Genomic DNA, 15,823 nt, shown 5'->3' with positions numbered 1-15,823 from the left:
TTCAGAGGATTTTCCAGTATTAAAATAAAACAACTCATATTTAAAATGTGCATAGTGTCAATGGATACAGTATGTTCTTACCATAACGTTTTCTGGAGAATGGTGGAGGAAGTGATTTGCAGAGTTTACAATAATGTCATGCAAACTCGAAACATGTAATGCAATGATTGTATGAAACTTGGACATTTGTTTCAACGAAAAGAAACCCCAGCAACAACATGACAACATCAAGACAATAACTCAACACTTCAAAACAGCAAACAGGGAATATTTATTTATTTGTTTTATTGTATTTATTTACTTGTGATGTTGTCACTGTTTTCAGAAAATTGGAGCATGACAGACTGGAAGAGTAGGTTTGTGTCATTTTCTGGTCAGTCACTGACAGTGTCAAGATCATCTAACCAGAGTAAATATACTACTGCCCCCTAGTGGATTCAGAGAATACTATGTCAAGTCAAGTTACAGTGCATACACAGGGTGACCACCATACTATGTACCTTATTGTCATACTGATCAAACCATTAACTGACTCATTGTGCCCCGTAGAAGTATTTACATTTACAACTTATCTATTTAAGACCATTTCTATCTTTATACATTGTGTTCATTGTGCTCTGAAGATTGTTGCCTCAAGAATATAATTTAAAAGACCAACCAACTTCTTAAATAGGCTATTGATGTGGGTTCACAGCCCGAAGTTTCCATGTTTATGTGAAATACAGCAGGATTTTCCTTTGAAGTAAGAATTTGTAATCACTTACCAACAGCTCCTCTGTGTCTGTCATGGTTATGTCTAGATGGTAACAATAGAATTGTCAAAACTCATGTGAGACTCGCTGTATGCCAACCTCTCATAACCCTAAGCATTCAAGTTCAATGCCTTTTCTCAACAATCTTGTGAGAATTTTGAAAATCTAGGATTATCATCAAGCCTCATCCATCTATTGTGGCATTTTGTCACCATGGTATATTCTTGTCAATCGCAAGCGCAAAAGCATACCCAGCCTTATTATCTATTTTTACTCTCAAAATAACCATCATGCTGTATTGAAGAAGACTTGAAACTAGCAACTTGAAAATGTTTGCTGAGGTAATAAATCAAGTGAGAAATAGGGTAATATCCTTATATACAATCGGACTTCATTTTGCAGCCAGCTGAGTCGCCCCCTGCTGGTCATTAGAATGAATACAGGTTTAAGGTTCTTCTGTTGGATGTCTGCAGTCCCTGAAGTCTTCCCTTGTTTTAGTGCTTCTTTTTAGTTTGTGTCTTGTGAAATTGTAGTGGCAATTTCATTCTGTTTCCTGGAGCAAATAAAAAGAAACAAAGATTGATTTTTGGTGAGAATGAACATACAGCAGATTGAAATTCTTGCTAAAAACAGCTCAGAAACAACCTTACCCAAGCCTTTGAGAAACCTATTAACCCTCCGGTGTTCATTTTCGTGGATGGAGTCTAGGTATTCCTGCACCCTCACTTCAAACAGTCCTGATGAAAGACAAAGAATCATGAATCACTGGATCACCTCCCAACAGCTGAACATCTTCTCTTCACTGCAGCTCTTTACCTCTCAGAGCCTGCCTGTGGAGCTCTCTCTCCTGGATGAACCAGCCGAACATCTGGGTCTCCATGAAGACCTCCAGGAAGCGGCGCACAGTCTTAGAAGGGATCGCTTTACGGAAACCCTCGCGCTGGAAGGAGCAGGGGACCGGGGAGGAGGATGAAGAGGAGTAGCCGTCTTCCCGTTCACCAGTTATGAAAAGTGGATAGTGGCCTACCAGCTCCACGAAGAAACGAACAAAGGCCTCAGACACAACGGTGCTAAGATGGCCAGAATCTAAAAAGAAGAGGGTAAATATTAGGTGTTTTTGTATGGCGTCCCTGAGAGCTCACAGCACTGCAACTTAAGGAAACATCTTCGTAATTTTAACAACACAAGTGCAGTAGTTAGAAAACACGCTGCAAAGAGCACAACACAATAAGAAAAAGCGATGCACACGTCTGGACACACTGTTGTGGTCTATTTGCAGCACTTTTTCTTAATGTGTTGTGTTGTGATCTCTGCATGGCTTTTTCTTATTGTGTTGTGGTCTTTCTAAATGCTGCACTTGTGTTGTCAAACTGATGAAGATGGGTTTTTTTTAATTTGCTTGTTTTTTTGTGTATTTGCATCTGTTTTTTTGTGTATTTGCATCTGTTTTTTTAAGTTGCAGCGCTGTGAGCTCTCAGGGCCACCGTATTTTTGGATCTGAGTCCACAGTTCGAAGAAGATAGTTATTCGACCAGCTCACACCACACATTCACATTGGCTGTGCGAATCTAAACAGAAAACAAAGCCCCTGGTATGTATTTCTCGGGGGATGTCCCCAGTGGGCAGTTCCTCTCAGGGAGTCCCCGAACTGTTTGGTACAAAAACACTTATTGTAATGTGACCTTTCTCAGTTGCTAAATTAAGCTGCTTTCATGGCTAGTTTTCAGTTTCAGTCCTTGTTATGTCTCACCGCCGGGTGTGTCTCCTCCTCTCTCATTAGCCAGCTCTCTCCTCCTCTCCAGAACATTCTCCAGGGCTGACTGGAGCTTAGAAGGCAGGATGGAGTCCTCATCATCCAACTGCATTTCACAAAGCAGTATAGAAATTCAATTGTAGTTATATTAAAGATGACATCATTTGATGCACATCCATATGAATCATGCATAAATATGTTTCAATACATGGCCTACCTGTCTGAGAAATCGACTGTTTCCAAGATCCACAACCAGAACCTGTGCACAGAAAGCCTAAATTATTGTACTGTACAAGTATGCATTGATAAATCTGCAGATTTTTTTAGATGACTCAAGTTTCACTACATAACTTCTAAGAATGTGCGCCTCTCTGACCTCTTCCAGCGGCAGCTCGGTGAGCTGGGGCAGGGAGCTGGACAGCAGGCCAACCAGGAACGGGGTCGGAGTGCAGACGATGTCGAGCATGGCCGAGGGAAGCACGGGGATGTAAGTGTGCTGCCACACGAAGGGGTAAAGCAGCGCCACAACAGCGTGGCAGCACTGGGAGAGAGTACTGCAAAGGAGAGATAGAGGGGAAATGAGTTGAGGGCAATCAGATTTTATCTAATGATGGAAAGCACACAGTAGATGAGAATCTTCTGCGCATTATCAGACCATACACCCCCAGGCAGACATGCAAAATGACCTATCACCTGTCCTACATAAGAATAAGAGACAGAGTTTATCATTGTTTAGCTCTTTTTGTTGATGTTTTGTGTCACTTTGTAGTTGTTTTGGTTGCATAACTGTTATTTTTGTTTGTGTTTGTTTTGCCCCTTTTTGTAGTCATTTTGTGCCTCTTTGTAGTAGCTTTGTGCTCTTTGTGGTTGTTTTGTGGCTCTTTGTAGTAGCTTTGTGTGTCTTTGTGGTTGTTTAAGTCTCTCTCTTTGTAGTCTTTTTGTGTATTGTCATTTTCAGTTTTTTCCTACATTTTGCAGGTGAAGGCCAGATACTAAAAGCCCCTGGGCATGTGCACAGTAGACCCATTCAGTAATCAATACATTGTTGCATGTTAAAGCCTATAGAATAGATTTTTTTGCTTTAAAAAAATTCTCACCACACGAGGGTGCTATGGTCTAAGCATTGTGAATATTCCCTGAAGGAACAACATTTCCCAGAGAGGAAAGCAAAAGCCACATATTTCTTTAATTTACGTCACTCAACTTTGCATTCCACTACTTTGACCGCTCTTTCTGACTCCCTCTGGCTTTCTCCTGCAGAACAAACAAACTGGCCCCAGCACAACAGCAGCTCAACAGGCTGGTCTCTAAATATCTCTCTGGCATGTTCCCTGAATAAAACTGGGGCTGCCTTACATTTATTTTAAAATGAGGGTCTGGACCACCCGTGTTTCTTATAACTTCATATTGAAAACATCCTTGCACCTAATATCTGCCGACTCCATAATTACATAAACAGTGGAAGAAGGATGTTGAGTGCAGTCTGATATTTTAAGAGCAATCAAATGAGCTGTCACATAGAGGGAAGATAGAGATTCCAGTGTGTTGTGTAAGCCTACAGGATAAATACCTGAGTTTGTCAGCAGTGAAGATGACCCTTCGTTCCAGCAGCAGAGACCCCAGCACCCGGAGGAGCAGGCGCAGACTCAGACAGGAGAACAGACACTCAAAGTCCACGTGCTCCAAGCGAGAGTCAGAGGGCCGACAGAGCTCCATCACCTGGGAATAAGAATCCCACCATAAATACTGGAGTTTATAACCAACTTGTATCCATTAAAATGTCAAAAAAACAACTAAAACTATGTATCAAGGTTATGGTTTCCATTCATTTGGTAGCCTGTCAATGGCATCAGTGTTTGTACAGAAATATAAACTAACTTTTAATTCAGTTTTAAGCCACATTTGTGTGGTACATTGTTTAGATCTTTGATTCTATGTATTGTTTGTTTTTAACTACATATTGCAACCAGATGAATAATTTTAGTCATTAGACATCTGGATCTTAAGTTATGAGAGAAACAAGCGGAACAAACATTAGCAGCAGCTTGAAGCCCCTCTGGGATGTCCTTTGTCCGCCAAGAGCGTCAGAGAAACACTGACTTTTAATGTGAAACTGCTTAATTATGTTTTTTCACAGGGCCATTTGTTTTGGAGAGAAGAAACCTTCTGACAATAATTTTGCTCCTTCTAAAAAACCAACCTTGAAAGAATCCCAACTTCGAAGAAGAAGAGAACAACTTGTAATTGTTTTGACAGAGAGAACCCTAGCAGCAGTAGATTGCATATTGTGTGTTTAAATGGACATTTATTTTACTGTGGCCTTTAATGACCTTTAAAAATAATTATACTTGAAATAAGTTGGATTGTTTAAACATGACATAGGTTTATGTTTAAACTGTGTAAACAAATGACACCTTTTCTGCAAAGCTAAATGGAGAAGAGACTTAAACTTAAGTTTCCAATGTGCTGTCTTATTGTTAGAAAATGCAACACATAGCACCTAAATGCTGTTTTTACTCAAAACTGGAGATTTTGTGCTTTTCTTGAGATAAAGTCCAAAACCCTCTTGGACTTTAACAAACTAAGGAAATTTTTCACTATTTTACAGACCAAAAAAAAAATTTGCAGATGAATGAATAATGAAAATAATCATTAATTGCAGCCCTGTTCTCCAGTGCCCCCCTTTATAGATGGGATGAAACTAAAAAAAACTGTAATAAATGCTAATAATTTTGTCACACACTCAATGAGTGTCTTCAGATCACTAAATCAAGCCTCCTCCTCTAGGTTTCAGTTGTTGCCTCCAGTGACGCTCACCTCAGTGCCTGAGCCAGGGAGGAACGTTTTAATAGTGATGGTTCTGCCCGGAGCTGGAAACTGAGCCTCCATGATGGCTCTCATAAAAGGCTGCACGAGTGCCGGAGACAAAGCCCTCCGCCTCTCCACCTCATCCAGCACCTACAATGCAAACACACACCTTATGCATTTGCTTAATAACTTTAATGCAAATAATATTATCACAGGGGACTAGTAGGAGTGGTTTACCTTGGAGAACAGGTTGAAACATCCAAGGTGACTGACGATACAGTAGACCTCTGGTAGACGTTTACCTTTTCCACTGGGCTGAACAGAAGTGGAAGTGATGTAAAAATCTCCAAAACATTAACCTTTTTCTAATTTTAGTGACTCAGTTGAATAGCCATGTTTTTTTTTTTTTTTTGATAAACACATTTTCTTAAATTTTTAAAGTATTTTATAAGTCAAAAAGGTGAAGAATTCTTCCAAAATATCCTACAAGTCAATGTAATCTGTCCCACACATGCCAAAGGCCATATCAAAACATATTTATAAAACACCAGATAGCCTCCTACAATGTAAAAAGACATATACATAAGAAACATATGCAAACACACACACACATGCACGCTCTCACACACTTCCTCCCAGACTCTCAGATCCACTATTTTCCCACAGGCATGCCGACTATTTTGGCACAGTTATTTACTCAGCCGTCATCGTGGTATTTAGCCACTTCCTGTTCAGTAGCAGCGCACTTATTTATTCTGCTCATTTCTATTTACCAGTAAACGTCGACAGTATCCGAACCTCCTGCTCCCATCCTCTCCAGTCAAAACAAAGGAGAACATCTCACTGTGAGGGATGAACCATAATGAAAACACAAATAAACATGTTAGTAGCATATTGTAGAAAAATGAAAAATATACATAAATAATAATAAAATACATACAAACTGACATTTATTTATTTTTTTGCATAGCCTAAATGGAGTTATACATCATTAGTCCAGTCCAGCAGTCATGTGCATCATTGGTTTAACAGCAAGTTTTGGAGTGGTAATAAGAGTTGCTATGGGAGAGAAATGGCTTCTATTTTGACCCTTAAAGAGGACATATTATGCTCACTTTTAGGTTCATACTTGTATTTTGGGTTTCAATGAGAACACGTTTACATGCTTTAATGTTCAAAATATACATGATTTTTTTCTCATGTTATCTCTCTGAGTAATGTAACTGTATCCCAAATCAGACATCGTTCGGCAAAGATTATATCAAAATTTCCCATGAACTACTAATATAAATGATCATGTTATGTTTCCAGTTAATAAATGGTACAAACTAAAGTCTAACTTCTTATCTTTCGAACCAGTTTACCAGAGTCGGCTAAAGGAAGCTAACTCCGGTGATTAGCCTAGCGCTAACTGTATCCCAAATCGGACACTTGGATCTCCTCACTATAAAACAATGCGGGCTGCTGACTTTTTTGGGGGAAATTTGATGTTTCTGGGTAAGCCAAATAAATATCACCGTTATTAACCATCGTTGTAAACACACCCGGACCGTAATTCTGTCATTCACGATAAAATAATGAACAGTAAAAATAAAGATGTACTTTTAAGGTCGTCGCCTGGATGTCGCCCAATCGTTCTTACTGCTTTCTCTCATCAGAGTTACTTTCGTGATTACTGATCGTAATTAGACATGCAAATCTCCATGTACATAAATGAAATTTAACATGTAGATTGTTTAATATGTATAAATCAATTATACCTACACTGGTGGTGGCGATCTTATTCAAAATGACCATGAAAACCCCGGAAAGTGTGGCATTGCAGATGTGTCCGATTTAGGTACAGTCTCTATCTGTATTCACCCTCCATCTGAAACGCTCCGTTTTATCGCCTGTCTCTTTAAGACCCAGTCTGCTCTGATTGGTCAGTGTTTGGAGGGCTTTGTGTCTCATCATTGGAGCTGGGGAATGACTGTTATAACGGCGCTAATGGAGCACTTTCTACCTACATAGAAGTATATTGGTGACATCACGACCTTACAGAAGTCCCGACAACTCGTTTAAAGACACAGTTGAGCGTTTGATACTTTCACAGTATTTATATAGCATCTAGACCTACTTTGTAATAAAAAAAGACATGGAAATCTAATTTTTCACAATATGGTACCTCTAAATTATCTTTATGTGGAAATCAATTTTTATACTCTCACCTTGGGTAGTTCTCCACTGGCTCCCAGTCTGTTGCATCAGGGAAACAGAACTGAGGAATGATCCTCAGCTGATCCTCCGTCTCCCTCATGAACTTAAAGCTCCTCTCAAGCTGCAACACAACAAGAGTGCATTTTACGACTAATTCATGCATATTCATCCATAATCAACAGGTAAAAGTTTTGCATGTTCTTTATTAAGCAAATATAAGCTTACACATTTGAATTATGCTAGATAAGATGCTGCTGCATTAACAAATAAGTCTGGGTTTTAAGCTTCTCTCTTAGAATTTCAGCTTTTAGCATTCACAGAATGTTTTATTGTAGATCATAGATCTCATATTTTTAATTGTTTTAGCTGTTGACTTTTGTAAGTGTGAGGTAAAAGATGTCTATTATGAGGCATTTAGTCCCAAATATTAAACAGGTACTTCAAGGATTTTAGTACTGTACTTCAAAAACATTTACTCAAACTCAAAGGAGACAAATAATAAAAGGCTGAGATATCCTGAATTTGAATCCTTTCCCATAATGCAACAATACATCCTCTTTCATTAAACCTTCATGGCTCCCCTGGAGCAACAAAACATTATTACCATATGACAAGTTAAGTAAAAGTTGTAAAATGTGTGGTTTGTCTCTTTAAATACAAAATTAACACATAAAGCGAAGAAAGATGAAAGCACTCCTCTGCTCCTGACCTTCAGGGGAAACTGCTGTGTGACCTCCGGCAGATAGTGGGCACCAGTCTTTGACTTCTGCAGTGACACAACCAGAAAATATTCAAAGAGAAGACGCTGGTGGAGGTCCTTTTCCAGAGAGCCATTTCTGGTATTGGTACCGTTGTAGTGGGCCTGGTTGGGCTGGCTCAGTATGGACTGGACTGACACCAGACGCTGACGATGAGCTGGAAAAGATGAAAGTTAGCATGTTTATAAGATGTCAAAAGATGTAAAAAGACAAAAAGAAGTGTTCTGTGGGAAGCTACCTTTTGCTCTTTCTTCAACTTCACTCTCAGAGTCACTGTTTTCATCTGTCACTGCAAAGATAAGTCACGTCAAAAACTCAAACTCACAAATTTACATTATAGGCATTAGAAAACACATGGTAATAAAGTTTTCTTTCAGTATATTCACCTCTCCCTGAGCTTGTCTCAGCATAATGATAGATCCTTCTTAGGTGTTTCTTTCCGATCCGAGCCTCGAAGATGCTGTTGATTCTCAGTACAACCTGTCAAGTAAAAGCACTGACTCAGTGTGAATAAATATTACAACATGATACTTCAAGGATGAGAACAAAACACCGGTCGATAATATTTTGGCTCCTACAGGGGAACTTGGTAGCCACACTTGGTTTAAATAAGAGCTGAATTTAATCTTGACAATATGCCAAGCATTGTTCAAGGACAAAACAAGCTTAACAATAACGGACAATGAATTGGAAGACATTTGTATATTTCAATGGAAAATTACAAAATCCCATGCATGGAAGGAATTTTGCTGGAAAAATATAGCTTGATATTTCATCACTCCACTCATGAAGATACACCAAAGTAAAAGTAATTCCCAGTGCTGGTGGAACTGTGAATGTCAGGCTGCAGGTCATTGCCATGTCTCCTGGGAATGTTCAAACACACAAAGTTACTGGAAAGATATACATAAAGCAATACAGGATGTTTTTAACACACATATACCATTTGTTTTCAAATCATGTACTTAGGTTATATCCCCCCAGAACGGAGTGCTATTGACAAATATTTAATGGGGGCATTGCTGGCAGCTGGAAAAAAGGCCCTAACTAAAAGATGGATGTTGCAGACTGGACCTGCAATTAATAATTGGATAGATGTGACAATAGATATATATACCATGGAAATGGATATACCATTTTCTCTCAACCTAAAGTTAGACATATTTATGAAACACTGGGAAAGATGGGAACAGTTTATCAGACCTTTAAAACCAGATTTTGTCAAGGTAACAAGTTGAAGAAATTGCCATTTGGTGTCCTTTTTTGTTTTTTGGGGGGGGTTCCCACTGTGTCAGTAATGTGAGTACAACTGAATGATGCCTAACTGCTACAGACATTTATATTTATTTATTCATTTTATGTATTTACTCTTTGCCTCTATACCCCTCTGGATGTAAAAAGTTAAATTGTATGTTTTTTTTTCTTTTTCTATACATATACATATTCATATTAAAAGGGAATGGACAATGGAACTTTGGAACAAGAAGCTATTGATACAAAACCCTTGGTTCTGTACAATTTTGATGCTAACAACTGTAAATTTGTACTTGTCAATTGATGTGAGATTTCCTAATAAAAAGATACTTGCAAAAAAAGAAAAGAAAACACATATACAGCTGTAAAATATGCACTTAAACACACACCGTTGGTATCCTGCGGCTGGTGCGGCTGTAGGGATCCCCGGGCAGCCATGATGTGTGTTCAGGCCCACCGGGAGTAGAAGGAGGGCTGAGCTGGGGTGGAGATGACACACCACCGCTGCTTGTGCTGTGGGGCGACTGATTGGTTCTCCGCAGGTCCAGCAGCTTAAAGCTCCTGCCTGAATTCTGCCTGAAGAAGCCGGGCCTTGAGATCTATAGACAGAAAAAGGTCATATATTTTCATATTGATTTAAATAATAAATGGTGCCAGTGTAAATAATGTGCTTGGCTTGTATTGTAGGGACCTTGGTAGTATCAGCACCAGGAGAGGAGGGCAAAGACTGCTGGGAGCATTGACTCTCCAACTCTATGTCCTCATATGGGTTCTCCTTGGATGAGTCTGCAGGGAGTCCAAACACGGCAATGTTCAACACAAGTCTATAGGCATTTTTTTTAAGTTGGAAAGTTTAAACGATATACTGATGTTTTTAGGCTGAGGCTGCCAGTTATAATATATAAAATATCTACAACGTATTGATAGTTTTCTGCAGAATGGTGTTCATGAAAATTTAGAAACATGCAATTTGTGTGGTGACACACTGATTGTAGAAAATACAGTCATGGAAAAAAAAATTAGACCCTTGTTTTCTTCAGTTTCTTGTTTATTTTAATGCCTGGTACAACTAAATGTACATTTGTTTGGACAAATGTAATGATAACAACATAAAAAGCTCATAAGAGTTTAATGAAAGAGCTGATATCTAAACATTTTCCATGGTTTTCTTGATGATGATTTTGTTGTACCAGGCATTAAATGAACGAGATATTAGAGAAAACAAGGGTGGTCTAATAATTTTTTCCAGGACTGTATCTGAGATGTATTAATGAGCTGCAGCCAGAACATAACTGGAATTTAAAGGAAATTTTAAACCATTTTAAACCTATTTTCCCAGGTTTTGTGTCTAATTACCAATGGGGGAAAAGAAAAGAAGAAGTCGTCAGTGTTTTGTTATAGCCTCGGTATGCTGATTTTAAAACTAATCTAAAATGTTATGTTTGACCATTTTTCCCCATAGTATCAAAAATGTGGAATGAGACCACATGGGACTTCAGAACCCGCCATTCTCCTTAAGTGCAACTTAGTTAGATACCAGACCAATTTCAAAAAATGTTATCCCCATTAGTCACTTAGACACAAACACATTAGAAAATAGAGTCCAGGTTGGAAAATACTTACATTTCCCTTTAAGATTATAAGTTGACAATTTGGGAACCACACTTTTTTTGCCAAGGGTTGGATACCACTTTTATATCTGACAGAGAAATATGAGGCTACAGCCTGGAGACACTTAGCTTAGCTTACCACAAAGACTGGAGACAAGAAAACAACTTGCCTGGCTCTGTCCAAAGGTAAAACAATCTACCAACCAGGAGAGACTCCAGAAAAAGTATTGTACCCAGCCAGGAAATAGTCTCTCTACTCTTGGCAAGAAAGTGAATATGTGTATCAGCCAAAGAGGGAAATCAGTGATGGATAATGGAGGTTTCTGACCTAGGATGTCTTCATAGTGATGTTCCTGAGACAGTGAGCGAGAGAAGAGCTGGCTAGTTGACCCTGCGAGGTCTTCAAGCTCAAAGGATTTCCTGTCATGGTGAACAGACAACATTTACTGTTGTAATCTTCATAGATTTTTCTCATTCATGCTCATTTATATAAGTTAACCTCTAACTAGTATACAAGCTACAAATCAAGAGTTATTGCCAATACCTGTTGATGTTGTCTCTGACTCTTTCACCCTTCGATCTCCCGTAGACACCCGAAGGTGGTTTGGATAAAGTTTTCAGAGAGTTGTAGGGCAGTGGGGGCAAGTTCCTCTGCTCTCTCCCCTGCCTCTGACTCTTCCCAGTCAGGCCGGTAGTTGGATGCTGAAAAGTACGTTGAGGTTTGGGGACTGGGTTGATGGGGGGCGCCCCGGGCTCTGTGTACACATTCTCCAGGTGCTGCTTTCCATTCGCTTCACTACTTTGACCCATAACTACCTGTTTGTCTTTGCTAGGTGGGCTGAAGTAGTTTCCAAGCTCTGGAGGAGTTTTCCCGTGGTTCTCCCCCATAGCCTCCAGGTTTTTAAAAAGGTTGAATACAGCTCTCTTCTCCTGGCTGGATTGCTCCCCTGTTCTCTTTTCATTGCTTTTCCTCAGTGTCCCCACCTGCTGCTGCACTCCTGCTGCAGGCGAACAGGGTCTTGAATCTCCAAGCTTTCCTACATTTTCTTTCTCATTTTGCTTTTCTTTGGGAACAACTCTGCCACAGTCCTCCTCTTTTTGGTTCTCACTGGGCTTGCTGTTCTTGAACATCCCTCTTTGCTGTTTCCCAGTTCCAACAGGTGAACAAGGCCTTGAATTCCCAAGTTTTCCTACATTCTCTTTCCTGAGATTTTCCTTTTCGTCATGAGCTACTCTCCTGCAGCTCTCTGCACTCTGCTCCTCTGAAATTTTCCCCTTTTTTGTCAGAGATTCTGTCCTTTTTATGCTGGCGCACTGGCCCAAAGAACCTGAGGTAATGGCTGAATGAGTGGGTTCCTTACCCTCCCACAGAGAAATCTTGTCTTTGATGTTGCCTCCATTGGATCTGGGGAGCTTGTTGCCGACCAGGAGAGTGTTCTCATTGGTGTGACGGTCAAAGCTCGGCCTCCTGTGAGCCATCATGGGTGATTCTGTCTTCTGGTTGTTCAGGTTGTCTATTGGGGTAAGAGGGAGTTTTGGTGCCCACTTTCTCTGCCCGGTTTTCTGGTTTTCCACTGAAGTGATATGGAGCTCACTTCTCTCACCAGCACAGCCCTTCTTTACCCTAAACACACAATGAAAACACACTTTTACTGGGTGCTATATAGTTACAAATTAACATAAAATGACAAAACAGCAAACAAATGAAACAGAAAAGTTTAAATATGAACTTGCAGCAGTGATTCCCAAACAGCAGTACTTAGTCTAGTTAACAAGCAAGCAAAATACAGGTGCATCACAATAAATTGGAATATCATAGAAAAGTCCATTTCCAGTAGTTCAAGTCAAACAGCCCATCCAAGTATTGAGTCATATAGATGGACATATTTTTCAGAGGCCAACATTTCCATATTAAACATACTTTTTAAAATTGGTCTTTTGTAATATTACATTTTTTTTGAGACATTGAATTTTAGGTCTTCATAAAATGTAAGCCATAATCACTATAATTAGAAGAAATTAAATAGATTAAGACATGAAATGTTTAATTCTGTATGTAATAGATCTATATAATGTGTTATTTTCACATTTTGAATTGAATTACTGAAATAAATAAACGTTTCTATGGTATTCTAATTTATTGAGATGCACCTGTAGTTGAATAATTAACTAAAAGTAATGGTAAGTTAGTTAAAATAGTTAGCTCATTAATAGTTTAAACAGTTAGCTAAAACTACAGTTAGCTAAAACTACAGTTTGAAATAGATAACGTTAGCTAGAAGTACCGGATAAAAAATTTTGATAACGCTGTCAAAAAGTAATGCGTGTAAAGTCATTACATAAAAATGACACATAAACACATTAAACAGCTAAAAGTATGGAATGGGTCTTTTAAATATGTTGCTGAACATACTGGATTAACAATTAGTTAGCTAGGAATAATTTGCTAGCTGAAGGCTAAAAGTAATAGATAAGTAGCCTAGTTAAGCTAATGTCAATGAAATAGATAAAAGTAAAGAGTTTAAATAATTAGATAAAGTTAATGTAGTGAATAAATAGTTCAAATAAAGAGCTAAAAGTTATGTATAAGGAGTTTAGCTAATGAATAAATGTTTAAAATAGATAGCTAAAAGTACTGGACAAACAGTAACAATTAGCAAAAGTAATAAATACAATTCAGCCAATGAATAAATAGTTAAATTATTTGCTAAAAGCAATGGATAAATGGTTAAACTGGCTAAAAAGTGATGGATGAATTATTTAAATGTTTAGCTTTTGCCACTTTAAGTATGAAAAAAACTTGACCAAACCAACTTGTATGAAATAAAAAAGTCTTTGTACTTTTTTTTCATATAAGAAAAGGCATTAAATATGATCTGAATGTATTCATCTGGTGTTGCGTCTTGAGCTTATCTGAGGTACGGCAAAAGATAAAAAGGGGTTGGGAACTACAGTTTGACAGAGTCAGTAAAATACATCTCTCTAAATGGTAAATGTATCAAAGATTACCTGAATTAAAACAGAAAATGCAATAATATGTTAAAAAATGACAGAATGACTGACTCCGGCCAGAGTTTCGTGAACTTCCCAGTGCAGTCACTGAGGCTGCCAGATCGGGGACACTTAGTCTTTTTCTGGCGACAGTGGGAAAATTCAGCCTGAGAGTAAATGCCAGAGGACAAGCCTATGACCGAGCATCTTCTTCTCATCAGCCTTGCTAAATAAACACATACTTGGACTGCGGCCCATTTCATCAAACTGCTATGTTATAATAAATAAACAGGAGGAAATGGGGAGCCCTAAGTTGAAAGACCTTTTCTGACTTTTAGTTAATAGATGCGATGAGTAAAGGGCAACATAAACCGTGTTACTTACTTCTCAGGGGAATTTGTGAGAAAAATATCAATTTCCCATATATGTTCACTGATAAACCTTTTCAGATACAAACCTGTTGACAGTGGAGTAGATGCAGTCCGATGTGATTGTCATCCTCTTAGTGGCTGCCATGATCACTGTACACCTAAGACAGAGATAGAGAGGAAAGCATCTTAACCCAATCGATTGATTTTCCTTAACATTTTTTTCTTTTAGCTCTGCTGAATGTGGCATCCAGAATTAGGATTACAACATTTCTATTGGCATCCTGTCTGGCATCAGGCTTTTTTTGACTGAATATCTTAAAGATTTTTTTTCAACATGAGATTAAGATCCTTGGTAGCATTTTGGTGGTGTGACCATTCATTCACAGCTGGTAATGTCTGGTATTCAGGGTCCAGCTGGGCAGACTCAAGAAAAAAACACGACAGCCAGGGACTCCTGCAACTCCCTCGAGCAGTTCATCACACAAACCAACATTTCAGTAGTCACTGGGGAGCTTTTGCATGATTAAATCACTCTTTTCTGCCTTTTTATTTCCTTTATTGTTTTACGCTTCTTATTCCCTCCTCACATTAGACCAACCTTTGCTCCGCTCTCCTCTTCTTGACTCTCATACTTTCACATCTTTAAGGCCAACGTTTCAAAGTTCAGTGGCCTCTAAGATAATGCTTGGTAATTTCCCAGCTCTGAGGCTGTTGTCATCATTTGTTTAGTCCAGATGACAGTGTGCATGAGCAGAGGGACTTAAAGACGTAGGCTATGGCTGATTAGCTGGGAAACAGACACAGATACGTACTTACTGTGTGATAAAAACAGCAAGCTACATAATGAATAAAAAAAATATGCTGGAGGTTGCTTTTACAAAAATGTATATGATCAGATTTGTTGTTTTTTAACCGAAATCAATATACCACATCAATTTTCTCACAAATGTATATTATTAAAGTCCCTAATTTAGTAGAAAATATATGACTCAATTGAATTTAGAATTAAATCACCTTATCTTCCAACACTGAGTGAAAATATGAGACAACACAGTCTGTGGAAATCCTACTGTATGCACTGTATTTTTACAACAAAATAATTAAAAAATCTGCTCCTTACCTCGCTGCGTCGTACAGTTTCCATTTGTTCATTAGTATAATGGGAGCATAATGATGCTGCTGTATAAGTATCCATTGGTATAACGTCCAAACCACCACGGTGTTCAGTATGTCCAGGTTAAACCGCCTGTCATAGGTTTTCTAACTGGATTTAATCCTTGGAGTGTCTCGTCAGATGTTTAATTGAATGGGAAAAGAGACTGTAAAA

General features: G+C 38.6%; 1 protein-coding gene across 1 annotated transcript; it reads right to left on the bottom strand.

Moving 5' to 3' along the window:
- Positions 1 to 291: 291 nt before the first annotated feature.
- Positions 292 to 15,823, bottom strand: LOC131961174 (DENN domain-containing protein 2A-like). The gene is made up of 20 exons (XM_059326443.1): positions 15,617 to 15,823; positions 14,583 to 14,654; positions 11,679 to 12,758; positions 11,463 to 11,554; positions 10,216 to 10,310; positions 9,914 to 10,123; positions 8,657 to 8,750; positions 8,509 to 8,559; positions 8,222 to 8,427; positions 7,524 to 7,633; positions 6,087 to 6,156; positions 5,551 to 5,628; positions 5,323 to 5,463; positions 4,076 to 4,224; positions 2,882 to 3,059; positions 2,723 to 2,764; positions 2,503 to 2,611; positions 1,569 to 1,838; positions 1,403 to 1,489; positions 292 to 1,305 (listed from the first exon to the last, which is right to left on the bottom strand). The coding sequence occupies exons 1-20, from the start codon at positions 15,646 to 15,648 to the stop codon at positions 1,247 to 1,249; spliced, it is 3,225 nt and encodes a 1,074-aa protein (XP_059182426.1). The 5' UTR covers positions 15,649 to 15,823; the 3' UTR covers positions 292 to 1,246.

This window comes from Centropristis striata, chromosome 22 (genome assembly GCF_030273125.1).
Source record: "Centropristis striata isolate RG_2023a ecotype Rhode Island chromosome 22, C.striata_1.0, whole genome shotgun sequence".
Lineage (NCBI taxonomy): Eukaryota > Metazoa > Chordata > Actinopteri > Perciformes > Serranidae > Centropristis > Centropristis striata.
Note: the sequence above shows the minus strand (reverse complement) of the source record. Positions and strands in the feature narration are given on the sequence as shown.